The sequence below is a fragment of the Nyctibius grandis genome, chromosome Z (assembly GCF_013368605.1).
Source record: "Nyctibius grandis isolate bNycGra1 chromosome Z, bNycGra1.pri, whole genome shotgun sequence".
Classification (NCBI taxonomy): domain Eukaryota; kingdom Metazoa; phylum Chordata; class Aves; order Nyctibiiformes; family Nyctibiidae; genus Nyctibius; species Nyctibius grandis.
In genome coordinates, this window is record NC_090695.1 from 46558778 (window position 1) to 46584881 (window position 26104).

Consider the following 26104-nt stretch of genomic DNA (forward strand, 5'->3'; position numbering starts at 1 on the left):
CGCATTTTACTGCTGAACCAGCTGCCGCTCTCCTTCCCACAGACAAAAACCAAGTGGCAGCGTTGTCTCTTTAAAGGACTGATTGTAGTTCTTCCAAGGAGGTCAGCCTTAGCTCCTTGCCTTTCCCATTAAATTTTAAGAGTAGCTGCTTACTAGGACAGGAATTACTCCACACCATTAAAAAAGCAATGTGAAATGTTCTACAACCAAGGAAAAAAAAAACCAAAACACAGTAAAAGAATCCACACTTAGTCCAGACCCATCATATCCGTATGCACAATACACTTTTGCATTTTCAAATTTGTTTTTATTCAGGAAGTGAAATTAAAACTTGTAAACTATAAATACAAATGCCAGGGTATTACATGAGATATCCAGAGGCTTTATATTTTTATATTTCTCACAAAGAATTCCTATGGAATTCAACATACAACAGGGAAACCAAACAAGGTTTAAGTTTTGCGTACAATGAAAAACAAGTTACAGAGTTAGATACTGTCAATTTGCCAATTTGTAAGAATTTCTACCTCATAGAAATGAAAGCTCAGAAAACAACTATTTAGTAATGGTACAGCAACTGTTATTTCTAACAGTGTTATCTGCATTAAGCAAGCTGTCTATAACCAGGTGTACTTCACCACTGTTCACTCAGTGACATCACAAAGTTTTAAAATATTTTATTTATATACTGCCACCAATATATATATGTACTGCAAAGAGGGCCAAACACTTGCAAAAATCTCAAGTTTTACACAACATTTGCAGGAATATTTTTGCATTTTTCCCAAACAGCAAAGCAGAGTCATTGCTTTTACACGGTTTCTTTAATTTGTCAAAAAACCCCGCATAACTCCCATCTACAAAGAAGCGGAAGAGCAAACTTAACAGCAACTTTCATTTATGTGGGGGAAAAAGGGTGTATCCATTTTAGATACTACCTTATGTATACAGCTGAAGAAAAATGACCACCAAGAATAGGTTCACTAAATTTATTTAAAAATCAGAAAATGTTTCTTACAAAAGAGCATTATATTCTGCACACTGCTCCAAAGGATGCCAGCGACATGTGAGCTACCAGTATTCTCCTCCCTTCAAAAAAAATACAGTGTACATAAAGCAGGGTGTTCACAACAATTACAGAACAGCATTACAGTTTACCACCAATGGTGAACAAAAATAAAATTCACTCTCTCTGCTGCTGCTTCAAAATTTCAATGTTAGTCTCGTGCGCCCCTTCCCTCCCCCCATGTATTTGTAAGGAACTAAAACATTACATCTGGTGGACAGCAAAGATTCCACTACACCTCAAATGCAGAACACCTATGAAGCAGAGGAATGTTGGCTTTTTAAACAGAAGCAGATAAAAAAAAAAGGGGTGCAGGACTCCTTCAGTTCTTCACTAGTCTTAGAAAAACTTTCCAGAATACTGCTTCACACTATAAAAAAGAAAAAATAATCTTGCATTAGAATCCTTCAACATCTGCATACTGCTTCACACTATAAAAGAAAAAGAAAAAAGCATATATTAGAATGATGGACCATACATCTTGCATCAACATTCACAATGACATTCTTAGAACAGATTAAATTACAAATTTCTAAGTAAATGATTTTGAAAGATTAATGGCTAATAATTACAGGTATATTAATGTATTTTAGGCATGTTTAAATATTAGTAATCTAAGGCCAAACATTCAAGTTAAAACATTAAAATCTGCTATGACAGCCAACATGTTAATAAAGCAAAACTAAGCAAATTAAATCTGAAGCTGTTAATATTTGGCAGAAAATACAAAGTACTGTCAGCAAGGTGTGAAATGCTGCATAACAGCACCAAATCGATTTCAACTTGTCCTGTAGAGGCATGGTCTGTGCCATATGGCAGACTGTGATTTGTTGTCAATTTAGTTATCTAAAAACAACAAAATCACTAGTCTTCCACACAGAACTAGACCAACATCCACCGAAATCTTCTATTTCTACAGGCTCTATGTAATTTATTACAAATAGTTTTTTTGCAGCAGTTTTCACCAGAGAAATGAGAGGACTGCTTGGTTAGGGCGTCTTCCAGCAAGATTAGTTTTGAGGGTGTCTTCATTTTAATTAGAATGCAGAACAGGAAAGAATCAAGGCAGAACTACCACTGGAGAAGTTAGGTTCATATAGTTACTTAAAACCTGCCTTCTATCACAGAGAAGAGCAGCTTTAGAATGTACACATCAGTCAGTTTAAAATTTACAGAAGGGACAACATTAAACTTTAACTTGCCTGTTTTGCAGTAAATACTGTGCATTTTGTATCTGGTCCTGTGTTCCCGTAATAGTTATTATCCGATCTTCTGAGCCTTCTAATGGTTCATCAATTTTGATTGAAGCTCCTGACTCATGACGTATTTGTTTGATTCTCTGGCCTCCCTTTCCAATAATAGATCCTGCCAACTAGGGAAGAAAGCAGAGCATTCATTTCCTGATACAACTTTCTCTCTAAAAAAAGAGTTACAAAAATCATAGCAGTGTTTGAGTAGCTGCCACAAGTTTAGTTTTAAGAGTTGCAATGGAAGCTTACTTCCTTACAGCCTCAAAACATCCCCTGCAACATTAATTGTATAAACACAGGTGGGATAAAACTGGGAGAACCAGCTGCTCATTTGCAAAAAACTAGATACACCGGCCATCTCTACTACTGAATATTAATAATCAGTAAAACTGTTCAACGAGTCTCTGAAGTGAAGACACAAAACAAACATTCAAAGAATAAAATTTTGGTGATTTAGAAACACTTGTTTTATATTACAAGTACTTATCAAGCATCCTAAATACTTCTGATTTACTTACACGGTCTGAGAAAAAGCTGTGAGTTTTTTTTTTTTGTGTTTTTTTGTTTTTTTGTTTGTTTGTTTTTTTAAGAGCAAACACAAGTTGAAAGCAAGTTAACTTTACTTACATCTTTGGGAATTGTTACTTGTGTTGTGATGATGGGTCCACCAAGATCTCCATATGAACCGCGCCCCCCTGCGTAAGAATAGTCTGATTTAAACGTATGCATCAAGCCCTTCGGTAAGTACATAATAAAGTACATAAGAAGGTTTTATATAAACACTTACCATATCCAGAGCCACCCTCAAACTGTAAGAGAAAGAAAAAAACCTTAGAATAGCCATGCGTCATTAACATCTTTTCATCTTAAGTATCATATTGTTAACTTTGAGCCTGTTTTATGCAAAAATCTCAGTCCTCAACCTTAGTATAAATACAACAGTGTTGTGCCATCAAAGGCAGACTGAGGCGAAGAGGCCAGACCACAAACAAAAGGGGTGGGTGGGGGAAATCTCATTAACATCTTATCCTGCCCTGTCAAAACCTCTCAGAGTTAAGGCGTAAAATGACATAAAGGAGCCATTTACCAAGCAGTCTCACCAATTCAGCTGCTGGTAGACCACTCTTGATGCCGACATACTCCTGACCCTTGGACTAAACTAACATTCAAATGAGAAGATGAGAGTACAACCTTATTAACACTACCAATACAGCTCAAGAGAGACTCAAGTCTTCAGTTTTGGGACAAAAAGTTCATGCCGTGACTGTGAATCTTCCTACTTCATCTATGTCTTCCAGAAAAAAAAACCAAAGCTCTTAAGAACAGCTCTATAACTTGTCTCTCAATTCAGACTATGCTGCAATACTTTCTATTTTAGAACAGATAATCATGACATGAGTTACTTCTGTTCTGCCAAAACCACCATATACCAAATCCAAATCACTGCAAGGAACACTCTTGGCCCCTTTTTATTTTTAGGCTTTGTAGACCAGTATTTGCCTTTGTAGACCATCCAATGCCTTCTACGTGCACAGGACCCCATTTTTATACTTTCCTATAGAAACAGAGAATAAATATGCACAGTTCTCCAGAATTCAACTTCTGGGAGACTGCCAGAGTGGCCTCTGTGAAACGAGGCCAGGGGCTCCCCCTGTGCCAGACAAAGCCAGTCAGTTCTAGCCAACACCAAAATGGACCCACTGCTGCCTAAAGCCGAGGCCATCAGCAAAGCTGGTGGCACCTTGTTGATAACATTTAAGAAAGCATAAAAAAACCCCAGTGTGCACCAGTTGTGAGAGATGAGCAAGGGGGGAAAAAGTGAGAGAAACAACCCTGCAGACACCACAGTGAAGAAGGAGGGGGAAAAGGTCCTCCAGGAGCTGGAACAGAGAGTCTCCTGCAGCCCATGCACAGGACCACACTGAAGCAGATAGCCACATGAAGCCCACAGAGGATCCTATGGTGGGAGCAAGTAGATACGCCCTGAAGGAAGCTGCAGCCTGTGGAGAGCCCCAGCCTGCACCTGGCAGGACCTGTGGCCTGTGGGGGAACCACACTGGAACAGTCTCTTCCTGAAGGACTGTACTCCATGAAGAGGACCCAGGCTGGACAGTTCTTGAAGAACTGAAGTCCATTGGAAATACCCACATTTAAGCAGTTTGTGAACAACTGTATTCCATGGGAAGGACCCCACACTGGAGCAGAGGAACAGCATGAAGAGGAAGGAACAAAGTGTGATGAATGGACTGCAACCCGCCATTCCCCATCCCCCCTGCACCACTCATGGCAGAGAAGTAGAAAAGTAGGGAATGAAGGAGTGAAGTTGAAATGCAAAGAAGTGAAGGGTGGGGGAAAGGCGTTTTTAGGTTTCCTCTTTGTTTCTCACCATGCTACTCTATTTTTAAGTGGCAATGAATTAATCTTCTTCAAGTCCACTCTGTTTGCCTATGACAGTAATTAGCAAGTGATCTCCCTGTCTTTATCTTGAGCCACAAGCTTTTCTATGTTACTTTGTCCTTGCATCCTGCTGAGGAGGGGGGCTGAAGACAGCAGCTGGGCGGGCACTTGGCAGCCAGCCAAGTTCAACTAACCACAGCTACTTGTTTGCAGAAGTTGTAATGCAGTAACTTCTCCCCAAATACTATTTACCTGCTGTCTTTTTAGAAGATGAAAATGGAAGCTACTCAGACCAAAGAAATGAGCTTATCCTGTCTCTCTAAGCAACCTATATTGTGTAATCACGTTACTTAGCAATACAGATTGTAATACAACCTAATAGAGCTTGTAGTGGAGTCCAAAATTCAAGAGAATGAATGACTCTGCTTAAGACAATTCAGAGGCCAATCAGAGCAGCATACTGCATACACATAGACATATTCCTGTTGGTACTTGCCACAGGACCCCTTTTTGGGCTAATCTGTTTTAAAGAACAATCCTTTCCTTGATCACTTCTGCCTCCTCAGACTACAGGACAGCAAACGAACCTAACAGCACACAATTTAAGCAATTACATTTACTGTGTTTAAGTAAGGCAAGAATGGATGTTTAATATTCGGCAGCACTTTGCCATCTTCTAGACAGTATGAACACCTGACGAACCCCATAACTTCCCTTCTCAAAACCTATCCAATCAAATTGCATATTTTCAAATACATTGATAAGTGAAGCATAATAGTTTATCCACAAATATATGTAAAAAGCTACTTTTAATATCTGCTGTTTGAAATATGAGAAAACACAACATTATGAAGTTAATACAAAACATGTATCTTAAATGCATGCATCTACAATGCATCAGTTGGGGAGACAGATACTATTTACAACACAAAAATGGGGTGTAAAAGAGGTAAAAAGAGGTACAGGAAAGCTCCTCTCTCTCGCCTGTGCTGCTGCATACTTCCACGTTTCTATTACCATTACCTGCCTGCACAGGACACACTGCTAACACAAACTGCCAATAAATTCTGACTCAGAAGGACAGCTTTGTGGTTTTCAATAGGTGTGAGGTGCCACTGACTACACTCATGATCAAGAAATTCCTGTTAGCACTTAACCTGTTCAATAAAGCAGTTTTCAAAAAACGGTTGAGCACACTCACCAACTCTGGTGGCTGCATGTCGTCACAAGCATCCACATGACACTGCATCATCTTCCAGACACAACATAACAGGACGAAGAGAGGAAAGAAATCTAAATTAAGTCCATGTCATGCAGATTTATAGGTAACTTGGCAAGCAAATACCATACATACTAGTACACAGAAACATTTACACTACAACAAAGACTTAAAGGTATGTGACTTTCAAGACTTTCTTCCTTTTAATTCCACTCTGAGGGAACTGTAAGTGGTCACCTCACTTTTTCCCATTTTTCTGTGGTGTAAACAGATTTTTCATCTAACAAAGGTCAGACAGCTAATGGCAGAGCAAAGCCTGAACAAGCTTTTTTTCTTTCAGAACACCTTTAAGTGCTATTATAAACAAAATTTTTTATTTCTGTCATGCTTTATAAAAATCTTTTCTTTCTGCCATGTGTTACAAAATGAAGGTTTAGTAAGACTGAAACACGTAATTGTCAGTGATTATCTCTATGCCAACAGCAGGTCAAGCAGGAAGGACACTGCTCTCATGTTCTACCTATTCACTTCCATATAACCTCATATAGCCAACAACTAGACTAACAATCTACTGCTGCCTAACTATATTAGAAGTTTAATTGTGTTTTTAAAACGTGATACACAGCATTGCTTTCTTTCAGAATTCTAGAATTTCAGCAATTGATGTTCATTTGTGCACCCTAAAATGAGTTTCTCAAAGACCGCATCCTAACATACGTAACAAAATATTCTATCCTATAGACTCAACTGTGCTAGTGACTACTGGTACTACACCAGAAACCAGATGACACACTGCCAGGGTAAGGCAAAGAGCTTAACTTTTACATCTGATGAAAGAAAATGTGTGCAGTCCTAACTGATGTCAAATTCTTTTATAATAATTTTCTGTTTTTTAACAGTGACCCAGGAGAGTGAAATTTTGTTACTTTCTTAGAGCATCTGCAAGGATAAATAGAAGAGCTGTCATACATTTTTCCTTTACTTATTTTTTTACATGCTTGTTAATGTCACATCTCTTAAACACAAAGAACGTTTTTTATTTTTTTAAGTGCATGTGCCTTTATTCAAGTGTTTGTATGTCTAGACACGTGTACGTACACATACATATATGTTAAAAAAAATCAAGAATTAGGAAGCATCTGAAGGAGCAAAAATGCATTAGAAGTCTGAAGACACTCACAGAAGTCTGTGACGAGACAGTCCACTTAACAGGAGACGTTCTAGTTTAAGTCTCTATTAACTCAGATTTTAAAATTTTAGTGCCTGATCAGTTGATCAAAAAAGAAGTGAGGGGGTAAAATGACTTTATATGCTTGTCTACTTTATTTTCCACCCCTCCCACTGGTATCTGTTTGCATTATGTATCTGAAAGACCTCTGAGGATGAAGGTGTTAAAAAAGAAATACTGGAAATACATTCAGGTTTTTTCAACTGTCAGAATAGCCCTTATGGTACAGAGGCATTTGATTTGGAGTAGTTACGCACTGAAATATATAGCTCTGGTAACACAGAAACAATACAAGTCTGTCCTTCAGGAAAAAGCTTCAGAACAGAGATTATAAACCAAACAAACTCTTTCAACAGCAGTGCATAATTAAAATACAACTGTAGGCCAAGCAAACAGACCAGTATCTTCTTAAGTGGATGACTCTGCATGGACAAGGGGAATTAACCTATCTTTTAAAATCTAAATGGATTTTTCCCATTTCAGCATTTACAAGGCTGTCAATACTGTCACATCTTTGGAATTCCAGAAAATTCACAATTCAGTACCCAGTTTTAAAGGTCCTGAACTACTCAATCTTTCTGCCTTTAGTGGAAAAGAAAACTGGCAAAAAGGCTAAGAGCAGCCTTTCCCATGCATTACTTAGTTCACAAACCACAATGACATTGGTTTACTCTAGTTTAAATGTTTTGAGAATGGTTTGTATGTGAAACAAAGGGTAGCACACGCTTTCTGGCATGACATTTCCAGCTCCAGCCTCCCAATCCACATGAAGACTTCCTATCTGCTTACACAATTTAAGATACTAGGATCATGGTTAATGAAAACTAGAAATTAAATACAGTCTTTGTTGGGAAGCAGTTCTTACTTTAAGCAGGCTATGATACTTGGTCATAAAGGAGCCAAAGCCATGAGCAGCTTGACTGTGAAGAGGAAATAAAATTGCTTTTCAGAACAAGAAAAAATGAACGGAGATGACTCCACTTACTTGTAGAAACTCACGTCAAGAAAGCAAAGGTCAATCTGAGAAAAGTCAGGCTAAATGGAAGTCAAAACAGATTTTCTATTCTAGCTGGAATGGAATAAAAATAGAAGACACTACTGCCCAAGAGTCAAGCTAAGTAAGACTGTGCTCACCCAGATACCCAGAGAAGGGCAGGAAAAAAACCACATATCCTGTCTCACCCATCATCTTAAAGAAGGTACCAAACCAAAGCCAGAAGAGAAAAGAAGATTGTCACTATAGAGATTTACCTCCCAGACACATATGATTTCTATTCCCAGGAAAGAGGAATCTAGTACAACAGCAGATGACTGCTGGGAAGTCGCATTTCAGAATACAACATGGAAGAGTATCTCTAAGCCTTTTTTTAAGGTTCTATATACTATGAGACACCTTTTTCCTCAGCAAGTATTAGCATTAATATGGTTGAATGTACCCAATTTAATTTAGGATCCAACTTAGCAGTGGCCCTAGCTCCAAAATATTTGGAATTACAGATCTACAAACACAGAAACCAGCAAATAGACAAGAATTGATTCAAAAGAGCAATCACCTTCCAGATCAACTACAGCTCTTCATAGATACTGCTCTATAATCTGTATTATTAGATCTATACTTGTGTTTTCCAACATTAGCGTTAAGAACGCTTGTATGAATCAAAGAATTTCAGAGAACATTGTTCTGACATGTTTTCTTTATCCGAAAAGCCTACCAATTCCTATTTCTGTCATCCTGATTAAAAAAAAAATCTAAAAGACCATCAGTGCAAGAAAACTTGCAGGGTACAGCACAGTAAAACTTTCTGTATCATTTCTGATGGCAGGGAAAAGTGGAAGAAAACCAATCATGTCTCAGATACCACTTACACCCAAAACATTCCTCCACAGGACAGACCATTTGTATGGACAAAACGTTTTGGTTGTATCATCAGAACCACGCATGTCCCACACTTATGTGCATGCGTTCAGTAACAGTATCTTCAGGCAGTCAGCACGCTAACTGTGCTTACAAAACAGAACAAGGCAAATTTTAAACTCGTACCATGCCATCGTAACGGTCTCCTGGTCTGCCCCTTCGGTCATAGGACATAATATCTCTAAAACGAAAAAAAGCAGCAGCACGTGAGTTGCGTTATAAACTAGTTTACCTATTCTAATTTAATTTTTCACATTTGTGGTTCATGCACAACTTAATTTCAAACTACTCTAGCCAAGTACTGAATGACATTAAAGTTTTAGAACTACTGGCTAGAGGCCTGGTGGATTACTACAGTGCAGCAAATAACTAAATCCCAGTACTTTTCAAAATACTCTGGTCCAATACACAGTCAATCCTGCATAACCACTAACAACAAGGAAGCATGGAAAAAAAACCACTGGGAAGATGAACATGATTCAGGAGATTGTACACAACATTGAATTTTGTATAATGTGTTTATGCTACAACTCACCCGCCACGAGGAGGTGGTGGAGGAGGAAGAGGGAGATTACGAGCTCTGCTGCCACCTCTCCCACCACGACCTGGTGGAGGTGGTGGAGGTCCTCTGCGAGGGCTCATATCATCATAATCTCTTCTTGACGGAGGCATAGGTCGTCCGCCACGACCAGGGGGCATTCGATCAAAACCTCCTCTTCCACGCATCGGAAAGCCCACTGGACGTCCTCTTCTATCATCAAACATCATTGTGAAGCCACCATAGTCATATGTTTCATCATAGAAGTTGGGATCATAAGGCTGGGCCCGTCCTTTAATCGGAGACTAAAACAAACAAACAAAAAAACAATCCCCCCCAACCCAGTTAGGACTATTACAATTGGCATATTTAATTAAATTAATATATTAAATCTATAAATATGAATTTATGCATTTGGAACAGGTTCTTGATTTCACAATGCTGCTAAGAAAGGAGGAGATGGTGATGTGTTTCTTGTGAACTTAACTATGATACAGAAACTGCTGTTACTTAGCAGCGGTGAATACATTTTGTGTCCCTTCCTCTTCAATTTTTGCATCTTAATGACATGTAAAGCATGAATAATGGCCCACTAGTACCAAAAATTGCTTCCCTCCCCCATAAGGTGCACCCCAATTCTAGAAAATGGGAAGTTTCAAAAGGTGGTAACAGTCAATCACTTTGTTACTGGGAAAGTAGGAGGTACTAAATTCAAAATAGGAACAGAAAGATACTGGTTTTCATCCAAATGATCCCTAACATTCATGAATGCCAATGAAAGAACAAAACAAATTTAATAAGCATTACCTCAGAGATAAGATCCAAGATAATCTTGATACATTCAACAACTCTATCAGGTTTTCCACCAATAAGCACCACTCTGTCAGTAGAATGCGGACAACACTCTTGGAAGAGCTTAATGGTGGTCTGAGTGTTCTGTTGGAAAAAAAAAAAAATTCTAAAATTGTCTAATATAAGTATTTTATACAACTTTATAAAACCATTAAAACATTTTTAAGAAACACCACAAAAGACAATTAAATTCCTGGCCATTTTGAGTGCATGCTTACTTCTGAGTTCTCACAACAAGTTTAATTTTAGGATTACAGTTTTTTTAAGATCTGTGCTGACACAGTTTCATATGAAGAGGAAAAAAGTTCAATTTTCTCCTCTTTCAATTATGGCTCGTCTACACCATCATTTAATTAAATACTAGCAAAAGGACCACATATCCATTGTGAGCTTAGAGGTTGTATTAACCTTCACTATCAAGAAAACATGCTTTGGATGCAAGACAGCGATGTTGCTAGGCTTATGTCTAGTTATCTTGCCTTTCTCAACCCACAGAAACAGGTATCAGCTTATACCTGAAGTGATCTGAAACTGCCTCTGACACAATGTCAAGAAACGACAGAAAACAGGTGTTTTAAGTTCACAGAGACCATTAGCTTTTTAAAATCTCATTCATTCACTAAAAAAAAAAAAAAAACCACAATGGTCTTCTAGGAGGTAGAATTTAAAAAAAATTATAAAAATAAAGCCCTTTTACAGTAAAATTCAGACACCTAGTGAATTATCATAAGAGTTTGTGGAGATGCATTCACCCTAAACCATTTTGCATGTCCAACCACAAGAATAAATCTAGTCTATGCAGCAATTCTAGAAGGAGTGATGACTGCCATTTTAATTAAACACTAAGTTCTTTATTGAACAAAAAGTGAATCTCAGAAGAACAGGAAACTAGTACCTCTCTGAGTTCTTTAATTTTAGCACCCTTGACACCAATAATTCCTCCTGCCAAACTCTGGTGAATGAGAAGTCTTAATTCGCAGTCAAAGTCGCTGCCTTTGTAGTGTTGATACTGTAAGAAAGATTTATACAAGGAAAGAATGAAGTGTTAGTCACACAAAAATCTGAAATATTTTGAGCTTTAAGTTTTTTCTCCAAACACAATAGTATGACTTGATTTATTGCTGAATTGTAATTCTACATTTCCTTTGATAGGATCACAACTATTTAAGCACCTCACCTCAACATAAATTGATGTCAAATCAGTTTTCCTTATTTATTACATTACATTGCATGACTTTCTACAAATATTTAAGAAGATATCAAGCAGTGCAACACTTTTACTTACAAAGCCAAGACAGTAAACAAGTTACAACACAACTACTTCAAAATGGGGACGAAACAAGTCAAAAGGCAAGTATTTTGAAAGGGGGGAGGCTGTTCAAAACATTAGTTTATTAAATCAGTGACTGACTCTGTCCTCTACCAAAAAAAAGCCAACATGTAGTTTGAGAGCCATAACCCTTCTTTAAAAGGCTTTTGTTTTTTATTTTCTAATTTACTGTATTTAAAAAGTGGCAAATCATCTAGAACCATCTTGTTTCAGAAGCTATCTTTTACCTCTAAAAAGAAACAAACGCTAAGAGACATACCTCTTCTAAAGTAGGGATAATCTTCTTCAAGATTTCTCCAATCGTCTCTATATCTGCACTTATACTCAAGATGCTGTTGGAGGCCATAACACCAGACAATATGGAGCGGGTGGAAAAGAAAAAGTAGAAGTAAATTTTTTTCATCATCATACACAAAATTTTAACAAGATGTACTACACAGAAGAGCTTAAAATTAATATTCCCCATTAAAATAAACCTGTTTGCTCAATTTACAACACATGCATCTTTGTTTATGCCCAAGATATATATGCATGATAGATTTAAGATTAGGTAGATCTTGCAGAGAGAGAGAAAGGAAGACAGAATGGGCTTTTGGAAGGGCTCAGATTAAGTGGGCAAGAAATTGACACAGAACTGAAAGTAGAAGTGAATATTCACGTTCCCCGCCACCACTAATTTAGGATACCCTCGCTATTACATTGGTAAAACTGGCACACCTTCTCATAGAAAAAGTGGGGATATGTAAGTGGTGAACATCGTACCTGGAGTAAGGTTATGAGACCCGTTAGAAATCAGATTACTAATGGGCTCTCCAAGAAAACAAATACAAGACAAAAAAAAAGACAAAAACACATGAGAAGTGAAGGAAAGTGAACTGGAGTTAGCATTTCATCAGAAATAATTATGAACAGGCAATGTTGAAGGGAGCAAGGTGGGCCACAAAGACAGAGCGAGAGACTATTTTGAAACAATTTGATTTACAATGCAGCAAATATGCAACACTTGAAGCTGTGCTCCTTCCATTGAAATAAAATTAGTGGATCGTTTGGGTGGGCAACTCACGTAAAAGTTCAGTGACAAAAAGACTTAATGGGGAAAATAAGACAGAAAACTTGAAAAAAAACAATACACCGTCTATAAGGGGATACTATTTAATTATATCAAAGGCAGGTAATAAAATACATTTCTCTCTTTCTAATCAGGCAGTGAGGCATAAACTGTTGGGACATACCGCTCGGGGCCACTGCTGTCTGGGACTGAAACACTGGCATTGTACTGCATTGGTCATTGGCGTTCGTGGATGTTGGCATTGGGCATGGGTATTCAATCGGAAGTTGTCAAGTATGGTACCCGTTTGGCAACGAGCACATTTTTGGGCATAGCCAACCAGGGTTTTCACATGGGCGTTCAGGGGCGGATGGGCCAACGTCATGGTGGGCAACGCAGGGGCAAGTCGATCCAGTACATGGGCAACGGAGATATATGGCCAAAAAAACAAGGAGAGGGAAAAGGGGGAAAAGCAATAAATTTTAATTTAATACAAACTATACTCATTACTCTCAATTAATGAAACAAGCGTAAGTTGTTCTGAAGACTAACACAATAACGGATTGCTACACCGACTGTGGCTTAACAGTATGGACCTTAAAAATGAGTCACTTGATCTGACTAAACTACTTTTTACTTTTAACATATGATGTTTCAGTAGCAGGCTGGCTCATGAGGGTAGACACAAAACCTGTCAAGATTGAAACTAGTAGAACCTCGGGCAAATCGGGAAAGTTAGTTTTCCAGAACAATCTAAATTACGTGGACTTAGGTGATGTACTGATTTACTTAAAAAAAAAAAAACAAAAAAAAACAAAAAAACCACCACAAAAAAACACCCTAAAAAAAAAAACCAAAAACAAACGGCTGCCAAAGTTAGTGAGCATATGTATGATTCCTGACCCTTTCAACTTAAACCTCAATTCTAGTTGCGGTAGTTTATGAACTTAGTTGGAACTGATTTGTAATGATATAGTGCCAAATCTTGTGCTGAACAGAGTCTCGATCGGAAAAAACTGTTGAAATTGTAGCTGATGTTAAGTACAGGAGTGTAAACAAATGGAATTTAAGAAGCGTTGCCAAGTTTTATAAATACACGACATTAATGCTGAGCATGTGTCTAATCACAAGAGTCAACCCACTGTAAAATGTGAACAGGCAAGTCACGACCATTTAAAAATGCTTCCAAGTAACAGAATAGAATGTTCCTTCACTATTCTATACTCGTATTTAAATCAAGCAACCTTAACATTAATGCTTTCATGCTTCATGTGCAAGCTGTTGAAGAACAGATGGACCATTTTGTTTGTCTGCTTTTTTAAAGGATGTTAAAAGAATTCCTCTATCACTGGGTTAAGCCAGCCACTTACAATGGTTTCATGAGTACTATAATTGATTCACACATATGGGAAATGGTACAATTAAGGGTTTTAAGTTTTGTTAATATTTCTAATTAGGATGTTAACTCACTTGAAGTGTGTAATTTAGCAGGATCCTACTCAAAAACGAAGAGATTTAATATAAATCTCTCCTCCCATGTAAGTCAAGCTGGGTTTTAATTACAATTGAAATTGAAGAACTAAGTTACCTACTCTAACAATCACTACAAATGGCTTGTAACTAGACTATTGGTGTCTAGAGTTGAATTGTTCCCATTTCTAGAAAGGCAAGCAATCAAGCTTTTGATGTAGCGCTCTGAAAGAATTGGTGTTAGGTTAGTTCAAACTTATATATACTCACGTCCGTACGAAGTGCCTTAATATTTTTGCCACCTTTTCCAATCACTGCTCCAGCATTCTGGAAAATAGTTTTCAGAAGTTATGTTATGCCAACCCTGCCAAGACTCTGTTTTTGAACTCAAAAGACTAAGCATGGTAAATCTATTTTTGCATTACCCTCTTGGCCTAGATTGTTGGGGCAGGGCAGGCACTGCTTTTGAAAGGTTCAAATCAAACTGAAACAAACTGATCTAGTTTGTCCATGGGAAAAAATGACCAATAGCTTTTAGCACTGAACTTAAGAAAGAGAAGGATATTCACTTTTGCAACTAATACTTCAATCTCAAATGGAAGTTTCCAGGCAATTCTGCTTATGTTAAAGAAATCTCATAGACTGTAGCTCTCAAAAAAATACACTGAATGAATGTAATGTAGGTCAATGATTTCCCTAATTTATTTGATCAACTATTTTTTTCCTTAATTTTTTTTTAAGGACTATGTTTGCAAATTCCATGTTTACACTCCAAACATTTATTGATAATTTCAAGTGCTAATTTCAGTTTATGCCTCTGTAGCTGAACTGACTTCTCAGAGCAGTATATCATGAAAAAGGTTAAAGCCAATGTTAACAGCCACTAACTTCCAAGTTTCCAACATCAACAGGAATAAAATGGCAGATAGATAGCCACAAAGAGTAACTGCAAAACTGTATTTTTTACCAGGTCATCTCAAGGATTACAAGCAAAAGTATTGCTTTACGTACACAGATCATATATTACGCTAACAGCATGCAAAAAATGTCGCGATACCCCATGTAACTTGACTTATTGGTCAGAAATGTCACGCAGAGTTACAGTAACATTCCCCCATGCCAACACAAAATACTGAGATACTTCAGAAAGTACTAATCAACTGGAAACACCAGAGGAAATTAATACATAGCAACTTTACTGTAACTATTAACGCTTGTCAATGAAACTGTTGCAACCCCTGAAGCGTTACTCCCACATTTCTTCCTGTTGATATATTTGAACAACTTTAGTAGATCTATTCGGGAGAGTTACTAACATCCTAAGGAAGGCTCTCATCTTGCCTCTCATATTTAATTTACAATCACTAGCTGATCATTCTTTGAACTGCTTCTTACAAAGACTAATACAGTGTCATTCCCCTCAAAATAACAACCTTCCACTCAAAGATAAAAACATTTTATAATTTCTATTGCTCTATTTTTTCAGCATGTACATCTTTTAAAAATAGCTGTATTGATCCTTAGGGACTTAACCTTTAAAAGCACCAAAGAGAATTCCATCGCAATATACTTTTACTACCATTCATGCACACTTAAAATTATTCCTAATAAGTTATCTCATATTAAATAAAGTACATATTCTTTCTAAACATATATCTCAACATACACCTTGTCACCGTCTTGAGCAATCCTATAAGCAAAACCAGTAAAAACGAAAAAGCATACTTTGCTCTGAAGCAGGATGCGTAATTCAACCATTTCATCTGCGTTCCGAGATCTTTTGAATGCCTGCTCTTCCTCCATATCTTCTGCAGGACGTTTGCCTGTAGAGAGGTCCATAGGGGGGAAACACAAACATTTATTTAACTTTCTAAGTCTTAATAAAATGGAACACAACATGCCAAATTTACACTCTGTATTTTTAACAAACTCTTTCCTATCAGCCCAACACTAATTACTGACACCTACTCTGAGCATCCATAGTATGGAAACAGGTCTTCACTTCATCAGCTTACGTATTGATTAACCACTAAAAAACCATTTAAAATCTATGAGTTATGGTTTAAATGATAATGTCGCACACAGCCAGTGAGAAATTAATGACACGCTGTTTAAAGCAGTGCAGCATCACCTACTTAGTATTTACTTATAATTTACAATTGGGAAAAACCTATCAGGCAAAAAGCTCAAATGTTGTTTGTCCAACACTGAAATACTGGTGGAATAATAGTAAAGTAGCACTTCAAACACTGTTTGGAAAAAGCTAGCATGAATCAAGGACACTAATGACTTAACTTCCTCGCTAATTATGTCCAAGAAGTTTTTAACGAAGATCTTCAGAGGTATTTCACATATTTAAACTCCTGCATGTAAAAACTGAAATAAACAAAACGCAATTAATGGATATGCCTGATAGTATTCTTACGTATTCACACTCTCCACACAAATACCGAATATTTAACCGCGAAATATCTTCAAATCCTTTACCATAACTTTCAGCTACCTATCCCATGTCTAAAACATGCCAACAGAAAGATTATGCATTTATACCTCAAAAGCATATGTGGTGATATAGTCTAACTAATAATTAAAAGATTTAATACAGAATGCAAAACTACTGCTGATACAAACATTTGATACAGTTAAAGCATTACAAAATATTTAGAAACACTGAAATTTAAAGAGGTTCTTTCTAAAAAGAAATACTCCTTTAAAAAATTTACCATTTGTCTCTGTGTTGGTAAAGGTCTCTTCCTGTTGTTCAGTCTCCATTGCCTTTTTTTCTTAGGTTGGCAGGCAAAACCTATTGAAGAATAAAAAAGCTGGTACATCTATTTTGTGAAAAGGCAAACTGTGCATCGTCCTAATGGGAAAAGGCAAAAAAGAAATGCCTGCTTCTAGAACTTACCGCTATTATATATCCCTGCAGAGAAAAACCTCAAGTATTCTGGGCGGGATCAAAATCCAACAGCCTATTGCTTCAAGGGCCTACGAAAATAGCATATTATCAGTTGTGACTCTGCTCCCTTACAGCTCTGATTCTCACTACAGTCAAAAACCAGAGGTTTGACCTGAGGTTTTGCTGTGAAGTTTTTCTTTATAAAAGAGGAAGCATACCCAGGCCAAACACACCCCTAACAGAAGATAAAAGACAAGTCTGTACACTCACAAATAAACAATTACTGTCTGAATTGCAGTTTTTGAGCACATGCTAGTGTTAAATAACTACATTTACCAAAAATTATTTTCAGATATTTAAAGCAAACATGTTACATATGCCTTGGATGTACTTTTTAAAGGACACTACAGAACAATCTGTTCCTGCTGTTTAGTTCTAAACAATTTAAAATAAAAAAAAAAAAAAGTCCTATTATGGTAATTGTCAGCATTAGTTTTATAAATTCTCTACCAACGTACTAGCAGGCATTTTAGCATGTCTTCCACTCAAGTATAACAGATGAGCAAAAGATAAATTACAACTTCTACCCACACTGGAAAAAAATATTTTAAAAATACTACCCCCTCTGTAGTTACATATAATCCTCTGCACGCACACAACCAAGAACCTCAAAGGCAGCTGAACTTCGCTGTGACTTTCTGAAATAGGTATCTTATTTGTGACCTGTTTTTGATCTTGGAATACTAGTAAGTCACATTAGGGAGAAGTCTAGACAAAATGAACAATTTTGCAACTTACTCTCTTCAAAAATGTGTTTCTACAGATAACACAGCCAAACAATCACATATTCCCCCCTTGTATTTTATTAATTTCCATTGCCTCAACAACCGGTAGCCACTCATTCTGGTATCCATGAAAGAAAAAAAAAAAAATGAGGTGCATCTAACTTTTTAAACATACTCCTAGCTAGCCGTTTGTAATTGTTGCCCTGCTTGCACAGGCTAACAGCTGGCACTGCCTCCCCAGCACACGCTGGTCTCACCAGGCACTTAAAAGTGAGCTAACTGGACACGCACAGATTTAATGACAGCAAAGTCTCAACCACACGTCGCCAAAACGCTGCTCTAAGGGGGAGAGTAGGGAGGAGTCCGGCAGACTTTGAGAAGGTTTAAATAGCCCTTTCGCAGCCCGGTTATTTTATTTCCAACCATCCCAAGAATTTTAGGGCTGCGGAAAGCGAACTGTAATGCACTGCTCAGGGCTCAGTCTCCCCTAGTCATCTCCCAGATTTACCCACCTAGGCAAACCTCCCCTACCCGCCTGTACGTAAGGTGCTCTCTCTCTGTGGGGTAAATCGAGTTCGCGGGATTAAAGTGACTAACGCCATGTTTTTACAAACACCGAAAGAATAAAGCGGCCACGAAAGGCGGGAGGCGCCACCAGCTACCACAGACCTAGGAGCTAGGAAGCTCCCGCCGGGGCGCAGCGGCTCTTCCCGCCTGCCTTTCTGTCTTCTCTCTCTGCGGCCCCGGCGCCCGCCGCCCCTCCAGCCGTCGGCACGGCCTCCACCGACCGCTCGGCTGCCGGGAGGGGGAGCGGCGGCGTTACATAACTCCCGCAGCCCCAGCCTCATCGCCCCGGCGGCTGCGACCCGCAGAAATGGCGGCCACTGTAATGGCGCCTGCCCGCTGCTAGGCGGAGCCGGGAGCGGAAAAGCCACCCCCACCACGCGGTCGCAGACAGATTTACCCCCCGCTGCCCAGGGAGACACAAAGGAGGCGCCCGGCGGCCCGAGCCCCAGTGCAGCCGGCGGAGCGGGACAGCCTCGCCGCCAAGGGGGCTCCGCCGCCCCGACCGCTCTCGAAAAAGGCGGGGCGCGACACGGGGCGCTCCCCGATCGGCCTCCTGCGGCCGCCTCCGCAGAGGCCGCGGCCGAGAGCGCCCTCCCCTCCGCCCGCCATAATTCCCGACAACTCGCCCCGGGCACGGAGTTACCAAGGGCGGGCGCAGGAAGGCGGTGGCGGAAGCCGCTTCCCCGCCCTGAGACTGTACCCGCTAGCGCTGCCGGCCTCCACCGCACCGCCCCTCCGGGAGCCACGCTGGCTGGGCCGCAGGGCCCAGGGCCACCCGCAGAGACAGCGGCCACCCTTCTCGCCTTCCCCTCGGGGCGGGAGGAGTCCCTGGGGCCCGCAGACTGCCCTCAGCCCCCCCCCGTCTGAGGGACTATCCCCAGTGTTAGCTGAGGCGCCGACACCCTGCTCTCCTCTACGCAGCGCTCACACCATGCCACCGCCGTCCCAGCCGGAGCCCACGGCACTCCCGGGGCACGGCGACGGCTCTCGGGGGTTGAGGCACCGCGACTGGGGAGGCGTGGGCCTCCCGCATCGCTGTGTCACCCAACAGCGTCGAAAGGGACGCGACGGCAACTCTGCGAGCCCCAGCAAGGCCCGGCCCGGCCTGTCGTGCTCCCCCCACCCCAGCGCGCCCACAGCGCCCCCTCCTCACCGACCCCGGCTACATCTCGCCGCGAGCTGCGCGTACCTGCGCCCGCCGCCGGCCCCACCGCGTACGGGAGAGAAAGGGGAGCAGCCCCCACCGCCAACGCGCACATCCACCAGCGCCACCAGCGATTGGCCCCGCCGCCTCCCCCCGGCGCGGGCCCACCGCCGCCTCATTGGGTAAGGCAGCTGCCCGTCAGCGGGGGGGCGGGCCCCCCGCTCCGCCCCGCCCTCCGTGAGGGCCAGGGGGAGATAGGCCCGGCCGCCGGGAGGAGGGCAGCGCCATCTGCCCCGCACCGCCGCGCCGCGGACGGTTGGTCTTTTTACCTGTCCGGTGGGAGCCGCGATAGAAGCGGTGCAGGCAGCGGGGGGCGGCAAAGGAAGCGAGAGCGACCTCGGCCGCGAGAAGAGAAAATGGCGTCTGCAAAAACCCCGCCTTCTATTCGCTGTGCGGCGGCGGGGGTGGGGGGTGTGTGTGCGCGCACGCGCTCTCGCGATGCTTAAAAGCGCGCGCGACGCGCCCATCTTATTGGCTGCTGGGGCGCGCGGGGTTTTGGGGGACTGTGCGCGGAGAGCGGCCGCGCCGTCTGCGCCCGACGTGCTGTCGTGGGAGCCGGGGCCGCCCCGCCGGTACCGCCTCGCTTGCTTGCCCCGGTAAGTGCGGGGGGCTCAGCCGCGGGCGGCGAGGGGCGGAGGGGAATGGGGTTTGGGCCCTCCGAGGGGCTGCGGGGTGCGAACCCCCTCCCACCCCGCCTCACCGCACCCCTTGCTCCCTCAGCTCCCCTCAGCGCCCGTCAGGGCCCAGGCCCGCGGAGGCAGCGCCGCGCGAGTGGCGGGCAGGCGCTTTACTTCGGTTCAGTAACTGCACGGTGTCTTAAGAGTGGTGGACCTTTGTGGAGAACTTGGAGGTAGGGTGTTTTTTCTTCGCGGCAGGTTACAGTGGCAAAAAAACCCCAAACCTGATGTTTCTCAAATGTTCTTAGGGTAATTTTTGTTTTCATTGTGCTCTGTGGGGAGGTTGAGCTCCTTGGTCATCCTTTCTAAGGGGTTTAACATGATCCAGACACAGTTAGGCAGCCTAATATCTCTCTAATATTTGTATCAACTGGATGCAGGAGTTGAATGAACCATGCTGTTGACTCTCTTGAGGGACGAGAGGACTTTCAGAGGGCTCTAGATAGAATGGAGCATTGGGCTGTGATTAATGAGATTAAATTTAACAAGTTGGAATACCAGATTCTGCACCTAGGACAGAGTAATGCCAGGCAGAAGATCAGTTGGGACAGGAGTGGCTGGAGAGCAGTCCTGCAGAAAAGGATTTGGGAGTGCTGTCTGACAGCAGGCTCAATGTGAGTCAGAAGTGTGCCCTGACAGCTGAGAGTGCAAACCGTGCCTGGGGTGCATCAAACACAGCACAACCAGCTGGTCAAAAGAGGTGATTTTCCTGCTGTATTTAGCACTGGTGCAGCCTCGCCTTGAGTACTGTGTGCAGTTCTGGACCCCACAATTTAAGAAGGATGTGAAGGTCCTTGAATGCATCCAGAGGAGGGCAACAAAGATGATTAGAGGACTGTGGCATCTCTCATGAGGAAAGGCTGAGAGAGCTGGGTCTGTTTAGCATGGAGAAGAGAAGACTGAGGGGGGATCTTGTCAATGCTTATAAATACCTTAAGGGTGGGTGTTGAGAGGATGAGGCCAGACTCTTCTCGGTGGTGCCCAGCAACAGGATAGGGGGCAATGGGCACAAACTGAAACACAGGAAGTTCCATCTGAATATGAGGAAAATCTTCATTAGTTTGAGGGTGACAGAGCACTGGAACAGGCTGCCCAGGGAGGTTGTAGAGTCTCCTTCTCTGGAGATATTCAAAACCAGCCTGGATGTGACCCTGTACAATGTGCTCTAGGGGAACCTACTTTGGCAGGACGTTGGACTATATGACCTCTAGAGGTCCCTTCCAGCTCCGGCCGTTCTGTGATTCTGTAACAAAGCTGGTGGAAGTGCTGGAGGACATGTCCTTTGAGGAGCAGCTAAGGACTTTGAGCTTGTCTAGTTTGGAGAGAGGGAGACTGAGGGGCGACCTCATGGCTCTCCACAGCTTCCTGAGGAGGAGAAATGGAGAGGGAGGTACCGATCTCTTTTCCCTGGGATCCAGTGATAGGACACGTGGAAATGGTTCAAAGCTGTGCCAGGGGAGGTTTAAACTGGGCATTAGGAAGCATTTCTTTACTGAGAGAGTGGTCAGGCACTGGAACAGCCTTCCTAGAGAGGTGGTTGACACCCGAGCCTGTCAGTGTTTAAGAGGCGTGTGGACAATGCTCTTAACAACATGCTTTAGCTTTTGGTCAGCCCTGAATTGGTCAGGCAGTTGGACTAGTTGATTGTTGTAGGCCCCTTCCAACTGAAATATTCTGTTCTGTTCAATTCTATTCTAATGTGCATAGCTACTTCCTAAAGTAACAAGAAGCTAGAGCTCATTACCACTGACATTCCTGAGATGATGACTGCCAAGACTTGGTGCTACTGCAGCCAAATCCTGGGGTGGGTCTCTAGATAACGATGATGTTTCAAGCTAGCTTTCTGTTATCGGGTACATCCAATTACAGTGTAAAAGTCACCCCTGTGATACAGATGCTGACAGATCCTACCCTGATTCTGTTGTAGATGGAGTCTCTTACTTCTGTTCATAACAGTGCTGATGAGATGGGAGAATAAGTTTTCAGGTCAATTTCTAAAGTAAACTGGGTGTTAGCAGCAGCACCCACAGAAATAAAACAAAAAAAATAGTGAACATGTATACAACAACCTACTTCTGTTTTTTTTTTGTCCATTTGCTTTACGTCCATAACAAAAGGATTTCAGTTATATGTTTCTAATTAAATCAACAGAAAAGGAGAAGTCACCATGCAGGGCTGCTTGTAGAAGTCTCCATGCTTTCCTGACACTACATAATGAGTAAACTGCGCATACTTTTTATGCTGATTGAAACTTTGTATATTGGAAATGCATGTTTAGTATCTGTAGAAGTATTTTTAATTGAAATTGCTTGTATGTTGTCACACTTAGAATACCAGAACTTTGAATTGAGAGCAAATTTCTATATAATATGAGTGAGAGACTTGTCATAACTTCAGTTGTCAGAAGAGTAAATGTATTTTTTGGGTTTTCTTCTAGGGAATTCACTCTCTTAACTTAAAAGAAAATGTCTACGTCAAACATTGCAGCAAGAGTGGAAACTTGGCTTTCGTCTACATGGCATGTTAAAGTTCCTTTGACATGGCTGGAAGCATGTATTAGTTGGATCCAGGAAGAAAGTAGTGGTACTAACTTAAGTCAAGCTCAGATTAACAGGCAGGTGTTTGAGCAATGGCTTCTTACTGACCTAAGAGATTTGGAATATCCCATTTTGCCTGACTGCATCTTAGATGCTCCCAAAGGAGAGTTGTTAGGCTTCTACTCCATACAGATTGATTCACTGGTTGATGTTAGCCAGCCAGCATATTCCCAGTTGCAGAAGCTAAGAGGGAAAGACACTGTAAATGAAGAAGTAACAGCCAGTACTCAAGCATTCCAGAAGCCCTGGGAAGCAAAGTCTACTCGAATGCTGATGCTGCAACTGACTGATGGGATACATCAAATTCAGGGCATGGAGTATCAACCAGTGCCTGTCCTCCACAGTAACCTTCCTCCTGGAACAAAAATCACTGTACAGGGTAATATTGCCTATCGTCTTGGAGTCCTACTGCTTAAACCAGAAAATGTGAAACTGTTGGGGGGTGAAGTGGACGCTCTTCTGGAGGAGTATTCTCAGGAAAGAGTCCTTGCTAGGTTAATTGGAGAAACCGAAAACCCCATTTCTGTTGGACAAGCTGGTCACGATCAAATTGTTTCAAGGCTTGTGGATGAATTAGAACAAACTCTAGACCCTTTGGATGAAGAGCTTTTAGCCAGTCTTGATGAAAATAATGAATTTACTTTAAACAATGAAACATCTTTAGAAAGCGGATACTGCAGTAGAAGCAACAATTTTAGTACAGCCTTAGGTTCACTGACTGCACACAATGGAAGTGTTTTGCTACGGGAATCTGGAATTCCTTTACCTCATTCAGATGAGCAAGTTTCACCTCCCACAGAAGATGCTGATGGCTTTTTAAATGACTTTCCTTTAGAAGATGACTTTCTGCTGGAAGAAGAGATGCAAAGAGAGCTGGAAGAAGTGCCACCAGCGTTCATGAACAGAAACATGGATTTTATTACTGTGAGACTTCCACATGCATCTAGAAGCTTGTGCAATTCATCTTTAAATGGCACTTGTGAAAATGATGATGTGAACGAAAGAGATAAGCCTGTAGAAGTTACCAGCAAGCAAAAGACTTTTGGAAGAACAGTATTTGATGAAGAGGGAAATAGTATGAGTAGCTTTTCACAGCACAAGAGCGTACATCAGACCTGCAGTTCTGCAGATTTTTCTTTGGAAAATCCTCCTGAGGAAAGGCAGAATGATACAGACCTAGATGAGAGCAGATGTAAACCCCAGCACACATCTGACAGCAGGCTGTTAAATGATGATCCTGTATTTTTCTCAAAAACAGATCCAGAAGCAGATCAGCAGAAGCAAGATTCACAGACCTTTCCTTGCAGAGCAGTAGAGGCAGACTTAGATTTAGATTCTCCACCTTTCACATATATTTCCCTTCTCCTTGCAAAAACACCAGAAACTGTTACAATTCTGAAAGTGAAGTGTTTTATTGTTACTCTCACTGGAAACCTCACAAGCAGGAATGGGTCCTGGGGTATAAAGGCAAAAATTTCTGATGGTTCAGCATATCTTGAAGTAGATTTTGCTGATGATATTCTAACAAGTTTGATTGGCTTTTCAGTGTCTGAAATGCATAGCCTGAAAAAGGATCCAGGTTTGCATCTGAAGCTTAAGGATGGTTTAGAGAACTGTCAAAAACAACTGATAGATCTCTGTTGTTTGATGACTATACAGTTTAATCCACTTCAGTCTAAAGCAACTGTACTAATTCTCCAGGATGCTGGTGCAAGGCATCTAGAACAATTGAAGAAACGTTTGAATAAATAACCTGTGCAAACTTGCAGACTGTATGTTAGGAAACATTTAAGTCAGATTTCCCCCGAAGGAGTATTGAAAGTTAAATTTTAAAGTTAAGTGGCATGTCTTTTATCAGGAAGAATAATGGAAAAGTGAGAGGAGGAGATGACTTGGAGGGAAACTTAGCAGTTGGTTTCTTACGGTGATAGTATTGAAATAAGCTTCCAAATATTTCTGTCTCGGTTTAAAATACTCATGTACCATTTTCATTCTGCAAAATCCTCCACGTCCTTGACTGGTGATCTGGAGTAGCAGAATTTGTCAGGAAATGGATAATAAAGAACAAACCATCTCGTTATTATACTTTTCCAAGGATGATTACTTACCTGATTTTTAAAAGGTAGCTATAGGACACTCTCAGTCTTTTCTTGGAGGAAAGTGGTTGAGTAAATTTAAACAAAGTATTATTGTTTAAATGCACTCACTTCTGACTGCCAACCTGAAAACTTGAGTACATATTCAGTGTGCAAGAGCTTGAAGTGTAGAGAAATAAAATATTTTCTTCTAAATGTTCAGCGGTGTGTGTGGGGGGGAACAACCCTATACATAAATGAGATAAAAAGCTGTATATTTTAAAGAATGTAACAAACAAAAAGCCAAATATTTTTATGTCTTTTATTAACAGAAAAGAATTATTATAATATATGAGGAATCTATTTTTTGTCGTGTTAGTAATTGTTAATAGTTTTGAACCCCCAGGCAACCTTATTCATTAACTCTTAATGACTACCTTTTCACAGAGTAGTCAAATACTTGTGCTACAAACCTGTTGTATATTTAATGTTGGTCTTAATTTTGATGGATTTTTTTTAATTTCTGCTTTTAGGATGTATAAAAATAAATATATTAAAGTTTTCATTTAAACTTTGGTGGAGGCTTAAAGGCACTTTTACTTGTCTGACTTTTCCTTCTCCCCCTCCCTCCATTGTCCTTGGCTTCATTTTCAGGATGTTCTTCCTGGAAGGCTACTCCTGTGCCTGTTCTGCAGTGCAAGCACGAAGGTAAATCTCCGTCCTGCTAGCTGTTTAGAACTTGACCGCTCTGCGGATATTTCAGTGCAGTTTTCTAGTGTATAATGATTCCAGATCTGTGTTTAAGCTTTCAGAATTAATGAAAAGTATTGCATAGTTTTTCAGACAAGAAAAGGAATGAAATAAAGGGATTTTGAGAAAGCATGTTTAGTTAAGAGCAGTATGTCAAACAGAAAATGGCATATGTGGCTGTGCGTACCAGTCATTGCTTCATGCCTGACCCACTTTGTTGGATCTCAGAACCAGCTT

General features: G+C 41.0%; 2 protein-coding genes across 9 annotated transcripts; one reads left to right on the forward strand and one right to left on the reverse strand.

The window, feature by feature from the left end:
- Window positions 1-285: 285 nt before the first annotated feature.
- On the reverse strand, window positions 286-20172 carry HNRNPK (heterogeneous nuclear ribonucleoprotein K). 7 transcript variants are annotated; one of them, XM_068423086.1, is made up of 16 exons: window positions 20038-20172; window positions 17222-17301; window positions 17037-17116; window positions 16039-16136; window positions 14584-14640; window positions 13028-13071; window positions 12055-12127; window positions 11361-11474; window positions 10421-10549; window positions 9611-9918; window positions 9202-9256; window positions 5915-5965; window positions 3104-3125; window positions 2944-3026; window positions 2269-2438; window positions 286-1436 (listed from the first exon to the last, which is right to left on the reverse strand). In XM_068423086.1, exons 3-16 carry the CDS (start codon window positions 17083-17085, stop codon window positions 1406-1408), a joined length of 1284 nt encoding a protein of 427 aa, XP_068279187.1. In that variant the 5' UTR covers window positions 17086-17116; window positions 17222-17301; window positions 20038-20172; the 3' UTR covers window positions 286-1405. The 7 variants fall into 7 exon arrangements, with proteins under 7 accessions (XP_068279187.1, XP_068279186.1, XP_068279185.1 ...); XM_068423085.1 differs by having other exon boundaries at window positions 286-1497; XM_068423084.1 differs by having other exon boundaries at window positions 16039-16148.
- Window positions 20173-20282: 110 nt separating this feature from the next.
- Window positions 20283-25694, forward strand: RMI1 (RecQ mediated genome instability 1). 2 transcript variants are annotated; one of them, XM_068423088.1, is made up of 2 exons: window positions 20283-20364; window positions 22883-25694. In XM_068423088.1, exon 2 carries the CDS (start codon window positions 22911-22913, stop codon window positions 24792-24794), a length of 1884 nt encoding a protein of 627 aa, XP_068279189.1. In that variant the 5' UTR covers window positions 20283-20364; window positions 22883-22910; the 3' UTR covers window positions 24795-25694. The 2 variants fall into 2 exon arrangements, with proteins under 2 accessions (XP_068279189.1, XP_068279190.1); XM_068423089.1 differs by lacking the exon at window positions 20283-20364 and adding an exon at window positions 20573-20618.
- Window positions 25695-26104: the final 410 nt, after the last annotated feature.